The sequence below is a fragment of the Haliotis rufescens genome, unplaced genomic scaffold, assembly GCF_023055435.1.
Source record: "Haliotis rufescens isolate VD_foot unplaced genomic scaffold, xgHalRufe1.0.p SCAF_32, whole genome shotgun sequence".
Lineage (NCBI taxonomy): Eukaryota > Metazoa > Mollusca > Gastropoda > Lepetellida > Haliotidae > Haliotis > Haliotis rufescens.
In genome coordinates this window covers 6,013,308-6,024,412 of record NW_025964024.1, presented here as the reverse complement: position 1 = coordinate 6,024,412, position 11,105 = coordinate 6,013,308, and the positions used below count along the sequence as shown (strand labels likewise).

The 11,105-nt window shown below is 41.2% G+C and overlaps 1 protein-coding gene across 5 annotated transcripts in view; it reads right to left on the bottom strand.

Moving 5' to 3' along the window:
• Positions 1 to 6,862: 6,862 nt before the first annotated feature.
• LOC124147694 overlaps positions 6,863 to 11,105 on the bottom strand; it is a 36,743-nt gene continuing 32,500 nt past the window's right edge. For all 5 annotated transcript variants that reach the window (XM_048380705.1, XM_048380704.1, XM_048380706.1 and 2 more), the window contains exon 10: positions 6,863 to 10,633. In XM_048380705.1, coding sequence (XP_048236662.1) covers positions 10,424 to 10,633 — 210 coding nt within the window. In that variant the 3' untranslated portion in view covers positions 6,863 to 10,423. The remainder of the gene's footprint in view (positions 10,634 to 11,105) is intronic.

Here is an 11,105-nt window from a genome sequence, read left to right as displayed (position 1 = left end):
GGTGTAAGCCGAATTTACCTATCGATCACCCAGGACAAACTGAATGAGTGAATGAGTGGGGTATTACTCTGCTTATAGCAATGCTCCAACAGTATCACGGCGGGGGACACCAGAAATGGGCTTCACACAATGTACCCATGTGAGGAATCGAACCCGGGCCTTCAGCGTAACGAGCGAACGCTTGTACACTTAGGCTACCACCGTCTCCACATAGTCTGTACAAAGTGTCGAGTGAATTGAGGACATGTTTATTGTATAAACGACATAGAATGCACAGTTCATGTTGAGCAGTATTCACACAGGGTATCGACTGCCAGATTGTGTCGTGTTAAAATATATAGTCACGTGAACTAGTGAAACTAGTGGATCCCGTTCCAGTATGGATTCCTCCAAGAGTGGATCTTGCGTTAGACTATGGCAACGTCTTTACCTTAAGGTGTTAAGTTGTCCGTGGGCATTATTTAAGTTTCACCAAAACTGCATGTAAAATTATGATAAATAAAGCAGAGAATATACTCTTTCGGACAATGTAAAGACATGCATATCTTACCCGATGAATATGGCCGAAATATTGACTCGAAATAAAGATGTAGGTCTTCGTTACAGTCGGTTCTTGTGAGTGGGCTGCGTGTGGTAGCCACCATGAGAGGGAAAATAAAGTGGTGAAAATATGTTTAACCTTATCGTAAATAGAATTCAATAATGCTCTCGTCCACAGGCAGAATGTGTTGATCCTATGAGGTCATATTACAGTTTATCTCTAAGTTGTTATATGGCAGTGTATTTTATTGTTGAACAGTGATTCTGTTGGGATTCGGTAGACGTTCATTGCATTGTGTTTGGACAGTAGTCAGTCGTCAGGAAGTTACTACTATATTTAGATGCTAGTGTGGTGTGTAAACTTCCGGTCCGGTATATCGCGGACAGTGATAGTATGTTATGAAAACACGCTAGTCATCTGCAATTAATGCTAAACGATTGCTCGGTTATCTGTAGGAAGTATTCCTCCTTGGCACGGGGCTGCAGAGGTCGAAGGCGCTACAATTCTCTGCCTAAGTAGCGTTCCTTAATCGTGACAGGATCCGCATGTTTTGGGTTCGAATCCCATATATATTTGTCCTGATTATGATCATTGATTTTCAACACATTTCCCTGCTCGTTAGTTTCACAAAGTGAAAGATATACGACCTACACCATCATGGGATTCCATCCCCTGTTACGCTGACACACGTCGGATGAATGAAATACTGTTCTAAGCGGCGTCTTCACGGCTCCAGCTGCTATTACATGTTTACATGATTACCTTATACATTCTGCCATGAGGTGAAATGGGGTTTAACGTTTCGTTCAATAATATAACACTTGTACAACGACGTGCATGTGTGTGTGTGTGTGTGTGTGTGTGTGTGTGTGTGTGTGCTTGTACTAGTCCGTACTATACAGTATACTGTCTCAGAGCCGACCAGACTTTGTTTTTACCCTTTAATGCCAGGGACGTTGATGCCTACTTAGAGCTTGAAACCATTGTCCGCATGTTGTGGCAAGCCCGGTCACCAGGCTTCAACCCTTTCGAACACATGTGCAACGAGCTGCAGATCGCCATCTCACGACTCCCTGTCCTTCCAGCAATTCTACAGGAACTCGGCAATGTCGTTACTGAAGAGTGGAACAATCGTCCCTTGGCAACCTAACAGACACTTACTGAGAGAATGAGACGACGGTGATCGCATTTCGTGGATCGCAAACTGAGAGATGAATTTGTTTCATGATTTTTTTACGTTTCGGTTTCTTGATAACCTGTAACTCCCCTATTACAATTGGAATCAAAGAAGAGGGCAAGGCGGGCGAGTCGTCTAAGGCGCAGCAATTGGCTGTTCGGCTACGCCCGAAACCTACGATCGTGGGCTCGAATCCCGGTTCGCAGAGATTATGTTTTTGGGTTTATCAGCACCATACCCGTGTTCGTGGGGTTCACCGAAGTGGTAAACATCTGAGACCGGCATCACTTTGGTGTTTCCTCCCACATTAAGCTGACACGACGCGAAATACAGTTCAAAGTGAGTGAGTGAGTGAGTATAGTTTTACGCCGCTTTTAGCAATATTCCAGCAATATCACGGCGGGGGACACCAGAAATGGGTTTCACACATTGTACCCATGTCGGGGATCGAACCCGGGTCTTCGGCGTGACGAGTTAACGCTTTAACCACTAGGCTACCCGACCGCCCCCAGTTCAAAGAGGTGCTACACCCAACTCTCTTACTCACTCACTGATTCAAGGGAGCAACTGACAGTTATAAACATTAGTCTAGTTGCAGTATTTATATACGCACTATTTTGCCGTGATATAACTGGAATACTGTTAAAAGCGGCGTTAAACCCAACTCACACACTCAACTGCTATGCCCTACTCGTCTTCAAGGACAGAAATACCGTGTCCTTGACCCTGCCTATACGCTGCAGCATCATCTTCCGTCACACTCTGTTCAAACGCCGCTATCTCTTCGTCTCAGAATTGTCACCGACATGTCCAGTTTGGGTATGGACAGTCTTCGAGCGAGGAACGTCAGTGTGGTTTTGTGTGTTAGCTGACTGAGCGAAATTATAAGTTTGATTTGTTTGCGTAGCCTTGTCTTTCGTTTCCCCCTCAAGCATACTGTTAGTATTGAACGCCATCTAGAATGATTGTATGAAAGAAGACATTACCGAATGCATACGTTTGTGCGCGATAACAAGCTTAAGAAGCTAATGCAGAAGAAGGAGAAGCATATCACCACCACCCCACCAACCACCACCGCTCCCCTCCACACACACACACACACACACACACACACACACACATGCCGTAACCGGGTTAGCGAAGCGTCATACAATGTATATGCAATCGCCTGTTAGTCTAAATCGGCCCCTACCACACCAGTTGATACTATACTGCCTGCAACTTACATGTACGAGTACTTCAGAATGTTTTCTTCAATCTCCTGTTCCCTGTAAGCTTCTCTTGTCTCAAAATTATTCTAACTTCGGACCTAGTTCGCAATTCGAATAATCTCCGAACGCAGATCGGATTTCTCCGAGAATCAATCCAAAGCGATTTGAAAAACCATATATCGATCTTCACAGTGCGTTAAGTTGGTGAATGACAGACACATGACCTGTTGTTACGAATGTAGGGATTGGGTTAACGCCGTAGAAAGATACGTTCTCAGATTACCAGGATGTGTGAATGACTTCCGGGTACGTGTGCATATTCGTTATTGTCCGACAGTATGACACCGCAGTGGAAACAACAACCCTTCCCTTATGTCTAACAACTGTTTATCTCGAATCAATCGGGCAATCCAGTGTTGTACTTGTGAGGTCAGGTGAAATGGAATGTAACGTCACGCGTCGCGTTGCTGTTTGTACTAGTCCGGATTTAAAATGTCGGTTTTATAGTGCTAGTGCCTGAAATATCATGACACAGTATACTGACTCCAAGACGGCTAGTCCTTGTTTTATCCTCTTAAAGCCGAGCACCAGTCAGGGAAACAACAAGTACCATATTTTGTATGACGCGGCCAGGGGATCGAACCACCGACCTTCCGCTCTCCGGCATACGCTCTATCCACCTGACAATTCGGTCTGTTACACATGTACACATTTCCTGAAGCATTTAGTAGCATGAGTGAGTGAGTATGATTTACCCAGCTGTATTTCAGCTAAATCGCGACAATAAATATCAGGAAGGGGTCCCAACATTGTACGCAGTTGAAACCCAGCCGGGTCTTCGGGATGACGAGCTGCGCATTAACCACCAGTCTACCCCGCAGCCACTATATCACAACCTTGGTGGAGAATTATCTTTCATCACATTGCATAACTTGGACTTATAGTTCCAGAATGGAAATTAATTCATCCATTTAGAAAGAGAGTGGAGTAGAGCTGATGGCGAATTTGAATCCACACGGGACATTTACAACATCACATGACTTAAGTTTCTTGGCAGGGGCAAGGGTAGTCAAATGCTTTAAAGAGTCGCAATTTGCATTCATTCGTCTCAGGCGATTCGCTGTGCAGAGTTGCGTCCCTTTGGGTTCGAATCCCGGTTCGCCCCGATTATGTTTCTAAATTTGTCAGCACCATACCCGTGCTCGTGGGTTTCACCGAAGTGGTAAACGTCTGAGACCTGCGTCACTTCGGGCGTTCCTCCCACATTAAGCTGACACGCCGTGATATGACTGGAATAGTGTTAAAAGCGGCGTTAAACCCAAGTTACTCACTCACTCATTTCTTGTAGCCGTTGATGATCGTCAAATGACGAGAGGGTGCCGCCCTTTGCTCAGTTTCCAATACGGTTTGCATACCATGCTTGTTGAAGACGTCCGGCACTACAGTTGTGAAACTTGCATCATTCCGAAACTGCCTTCCTTGTGTATTTAGATGACTATTAACCAAATAACAAGCCAAACAAACAAATTCCTGTTTCAGTTTCATCAATCAAAACGTATCAAGTGACAACTCATTTAAATACCAAATGACGAATATGAACTTTACATCACGAACCCGAGTGAACTTTCACGGGAGATAACTCTTGCGTCCTTCGCTACATGAGCCCCATATCTATTCCCATTCCAAGGTTTCGAAATCGTAACATGATTAATGAATTTCCGAGAATTTGATGAGACTCGAAATGACTTTGAAGGATGCAAATAACGTTATCTGCATCCTACGTTATGGAGTGAATTATTCGACATTGACCATGCCGTGGCCTATTGTATTTCAGAAAATATAGAATAGAAAGTACTTGCATTTCTGTTTATTTAAACATTTGTTTATAACATTTCATATATGGTCTACTTTATCTTACAATTCCCGATATGTTGTTATTTGTTCAGTTTTAGGTTTATTTAGTAATCGTATAGTAAACATGGTGTAAGATGTAAAACTGGGAATGAATTGAAACATATAGTGTTCATATTGTTTGTAAACATGATGGTATTAATTTAACATTTGGGGGAAATTTATTTTATTGTAAATTTATTTTGTTTGCCGTTTATTTTTTCAAATACGGTTGCGGTAGCAAAGATAGGGAGCACTCGAACCTACAATTCGCCATGCAGAGTTGCATCCCTTTGGAGTGCTAGGAACCTGTGGTCGTGGGTTCGAATCCCGGTTTGCCTTGATTATGTTTGTCTAGGTTTGCACAACACCTGTGTGGTAGGTTCCATCAAAGTGGTAAGTATCTAGACCTGCATCACTTCGGGCTTCTCGCTATATCAAGCTGACGCGCCATGATATACTTCAAAGCAGCGTAAAACCCCACTCATGTACACACTCACTCCAAGACCGCCTCCGTGGTCTAGTGGTAGAGCGGCCGCCCGAAGAGCGGGAGGTCCGGGGTTCGATCCCCGGTCGCGTCATACCAAAAGACGTTACAAGATGGTACCCTGTCTGACGCTCGGCATAATGGGCTAAAACAAGGACTGGTCAGCTCGGAATCAGTATACTGTGTCTGAGAGGGGTATTCATGTTAAACTGCGCATGGTATCTCAGTGTGCTAGCACTATAAATCCGAATCAGTCCGGGCAAGTACAAGCAACCACACACACGTGCAATCACGTTGCTATATAAGTGCAATAATCTTGGTGGGAGCGACGTTAAACCCCACCTCACAGAAATCCCTTGTCATCTTGCCAGTAGTTGACTCATAACACGTGTACACTTTTAGCTAATTTGAAGATGAGTTGTTTTTTATAATACCTCAAACAAATGTATGTACGCCGGAATATGACTGATATTTCATCAACTTCCGTGTATGTGTCAGCAAAGGGATAAACAATGAAATATATCTTTAAAGATTTGGTTAAATAATACTGCTTTATTTCACATGGCTGTATGTCGTGACAAAAATGCTTTTTATGATAAATTGGAATAAAATATCACCATCGCCACCGTATACCACGACAACAGGACATGTCATGATTTCAAACAAAGTTCAAGAGATGTTTATCAACATACAGTAAGCTACGCTTATAACGAACGCGCTTATAACGAACTGACTGATATGACGAACGTATTTTTTAGTCCCGGCCATTTGTTGTATATATGCTGCATATATGCTTATAACGAACTACGGTTATAACGAACTAAAATAAATGTTCCCTTTGATTGGTTTGCTGTTAACAATAACACCGGGTGGTTTTGATACCAAGATAAAATTTTGATTTCCTCCTCAAATAACATTAAGGGCGAGATGTGATGCATCCCCGTGTCGCACAACACATGTCAAACTTGTTGTTGTTTTGTAAGTTACAGGATGTGACACCTAGAAGTTTAATTTCAGCAACACAACCAGGATGAGGGATTGTTGGAAGCCTGGGGGAACGTGCAACCACGCCTTCGCCCTTGACCCAAGAAGATTTGTCACCAGCTGGTTTACTGTATGTCTTTAACGTTATGTTGTTTTTTTGTTTGTTTGTTGTGTAACGCCGCACTCAGCAATATTCCAGCTATATGACGGCGGTCTGTGAGATACTCGAGTCTGAACCAGACAATCCTGGGCCTTACATCATGAGAATCAATCTATGCAATTGGGATACGATGGCATGCATCAACCAAGTCGGCGAGCCTGACCACCCGATCCCGCCAGTCGTCTCTTACAACAAGCAGGGGATGCTGAAGACCAGTTCTTACCTGGATCTTTTTGTATGTGTGCGTCCGTAGCAAAACGGCACGGGTCCGTGAAGATCCGGGGTAGAATAGGTCTTCAGCAACCCATGCTTGCCGTAAAAGGCGACTATGCTTGTCGTTAAAGGCGACTAACGGGATCGGGTGATCAGGCTCGCTGACTTGGTTGATGCATGTCATCGATCCCAATTACGTGGATCGATGCTCATGATATTAATCGCTGGATTGTCTGGTCCAGACTCAATTATTTACAGACCGCCGTCATACAGCTAGAATATTGCTGAGTTCGGCGTTAAACAACAAACAAACAAACAGAACACGTGCATTGCTATTGTGTAAATATTACAGAAACGGTTTCCAGATAACATCTAAACTCAGTCATTTTCACAATTAAGTCTTACCTCTACATATTGTATTTAATAAGTCAAAAACTTGAAGTTCACATGAACACGTGATTTCTGAAGGTTTCCCTTATTTTAATTTTTTTCTAACGTAATGCAGATCTACTGGACCGACCGGGGACTTTATCACACCCTGCCCATTACACTACAACGCGCTGTAACTCTTGTCATCTTCAGCGACACGCAGTGTAAATCACACATATTGTTTGCAGACAACAACTAACAAGAAACACATCGTGATGTATGCATGTGACGTTTCCCACAGCAGTGGAAAGAAACAACAGGCTTGCAAATAAATATCGCATGAACAATACACAATGACGACTGATTGTGCATACAAATAAATACTATAGAATTGTAAAACACATGGAAATAATTGTAAAGAAAACACATATCCGTTAGCTTTATAATAATTACATAAACATTGATTCCTCCTTCCAAATATCCCGCTCCACCTGTCCAGCAATATAGTTTTTTGATGATGGTTAATATTTTTCAGACTTATATATCCTACATTTATCCACATTTCCTTTTTTTTAAATGTGACAAACTGCATGCACATGTAGTATAAAAATATAGTGCAACGGCACTGTAGCTCACATGATATGTAAAAACCGTTCTTAAAACAAAGACAGCCACTGAACATATGGGCGGTGGTATTCACATGTGGTCTGCATAAAAGCTGATGACTAACACTGAAGATGTTATGATGTCATCACAAGAGCAAACATACATGCCAAAGGTGAGCTCCCTCAGTCTGGCAATTTCGAAGGAAAGGCATTTTACAGAGTAAAAACATTATGTATGTAGAGGGAATTGAATGGTCTGAGTTTTTAATATAAAGACCTTAATAACTGTTGAACCCCACAAGTAACTAAATTATACCACATTATATAACAATCTGATCAGAAAAGTTTGCAATGGCCATGAATAGCTTTTTCGATATGACATCTTTGCCCGTCACACTGGAATTTGGTATCAAATCTTTTGAACAAATGGAGCGGTCATCCTTTCAGCACGTCAAATTTCAGCGTAACTACTTTCTGAGGAGATGACGTTTACCGTGTGAGGAAACGTGTTTTGAGAGAATTTAGGAATGTGGTCAAAATGGAAAGGCCAAATAAAGGTCAAAAGGTCAAAATGTAAAGTATATTGCGGTTATAAGTGTTATGTTGTGTCCCTCTACGTATACACATACACCAAATGACATTACATTTTGATTGCTGAGTAATAGCCGTGGCGACGATATTGAAAATTGAAAATTGGATTCGAACCTCTTGGAAAATTTTGGGTACCATCATTGGTGGGAGCAAGTATGTGAAGTTTCAGCTTCCTTGGACCAGTTGTTTCGGAGAAGAGGTTTACGACGGACGCTGGACAAATAGGCCACAACATAAAGTCCCTTGATTGAAGTCAGGTGAGCAAAAATATCCTGAACAGAACTCTTACTTTACATATATGTATGCGAGCCTGGGAAATAGATTCCTTTTGATTTCATAGTAAAATGACGATGCACAATCTGGGGCACAGTATAGGACGGTAAACGGTGACACTGTCAATGGTCATGCCAACATAAAGAAAGGTAACATAACTTGTGTTGCACACACCGAAAATACACACAAAGCATAGAATTACATGATATAATTCACAGAGCGTTTCCCAACAGAATAGCTCACCTGAACACAGATGGTGAAGAGTGCATCATAATCTCAGCGGTGTATATATAATAACACAAGATAAGGATTTGGGGATTTCATATGAAAACTGAAATGGTTCATGGCTTCTATTGAACATAAAGTTTATGTCCCGAGTGAATATTTTTACCGATTGAAAAATGAAAATTATTTCACAAGCAAACTGAAAAAAATTCACGAGCGACATAAACTTGATGTAAAATTGAGTGAAATATTCTATTTCTACAGTCTTGATCTTTGGGTGACATAGAAGTTCACTGGTGGGTACGGGGGTGCATGTTAACTGCCCCTCTGCCGAGTCAAGGTATTATGTGCATCCCTCCCCTCCATCTGAAGCTGGCTATGTAACTAATGACAACATGGTATGAGTGATCACTTGGTTACTGATGTGCTAAAAGTCTCAAGGAACATTGCCACAAGTGTGATGAAGAAGCTTATGATTATACTTCCTTGCCATAAGGTATCTAAAGATACACAAATACATGTAACTCAGACATAATTTCAAATTAAATTTCTACTTGGTAATAAATACATTATACCCATGTAAACTGTCTGACTGAGTATGGTTTTACGCCGCTTTTAGCAACATTCCAGCAATATCACGACGGGGGACACCAGAAATGGGCTTCATACATTGTACCCATGTCGAACCCGGGTCTTCGGCGTGACGAGCGAACGCTTTAACCACTAGGCTACCCCGCCCCTACCCATGTAAACCTTCATTCATAATGTAAAACTTTCATCTTTAATTTCTCAGAAAAAACATCCCACGTTCCTGTATCTTTATCATAGTTTTGAAAGTGATGTTTTTTATGTGTTTTTTCCCCCACTTATTATGTCATTATTATAATTTGTATATGTAGTGGTATGAGGATCTCGGTATCCTTATCAAACGTCGAGTAGTATGAATGGAAGAGCGATGGTAATGCTGATGAGTTTAAATTAATGCATCTTTAAAGCGCAAGAAGAGCATCAGTGATTTTTTTCAGACAACAAATATATTCATTAAACTTGCCATGATTTCATTCACCATGAATAACAGGCTTTGCCTTCCTGATTGACAAACATTTATATGTGTGCTCGTTTCTATCTACATGACAAAATATGGTATTATGTTATGCATTATTTTTGTCACTATATGGGAGATGAAAATAATATTGTAACAAATGTCATATTTGGGATAACAATTTCGCGTACTTCTTAGGTTGCGTCCTATCCGAAATTCGAGCCCACACCGCCAGAATGTAACATTTGTTACTTTGGACACTTTGTAAATGACACTGTTTGAAAATGATACTATTTTCATGTCACGTGATGCATTCCACAGAAATATCATTTGTTTACATTTAACGTTGGCTCGTTTTAAACGATTTCGCTTGCAAATGTTAGACTGATATCATAGATAAGTTTGTCTAAAACGAATGAGAAATGCGAATCTTCCTATGAGTTGAGCTTTTCCAAAGAAACAAACAACATGGTCAAGAGTAGCTCAATGCAAATACTTGAAACAAGCTTCCTCAAACTTCTTTTGAAGACAGTTCAGCTACGGTATTATGTAATTATCGGGTGTTCTTTAACTTCATTTGAATAGTATACAGTGGATAATCTCAAGCATGGGAATATATGGTTCAGACAATGACGTCCATTTCTGTAGCATTCCTTCATATCTTGTAGCCGTTGATGATCTGGTTGTATGGTAGGTCGGGACATACCCTGGAGCACCTTGTTGCGATCTCTTCCTCATCTTCTCCTGATATTTCTTCCGTTAAGAGGAACTTGTTGACTAGTTCTGGTAAACTAGAAAAGCTTCTATCGCGGAAAGTGAGATTCAAGTTGAATGGGTTGGAATGAATGGCCTCTGATGGATGTCCCTGGAATGAACGATGTTGGTCAAATTTTAACGTCACAGCAAAGTGCAAAACAGCCTCCTACTCGCGGCTAGCTAAATATTGGTTGGGCCAAAGATTCTGAAAATGAACGTGGCTACTGAGGTTATAACGGTGATTTTTGTATGTACACTTCTTAGTTGATCAAAATATAAACAAAATGTCTTCCGTGTCCGTAGATCAATACACCCATCAAAATGGAAAACAATAAATGAATCGAGGCTGCGAGATCAGATTTATCCCCTTCATAATATTTGATTCATGATTTGCAATTTGGGGTTCATTATTCATACCTTCGCAGAATAGAATTTCTGTAAAAAAAACTGTTGCATATTAAAGCTTGTGAAATTTGAAACTGTCAATTAACTTTAAATGCTAGCAATATGTTGCTACAGTCATCAGTTTCCTATCTATATCAAGAAGTCCTGTGTATGGTCGAGTCTGGACAAGACAAAAT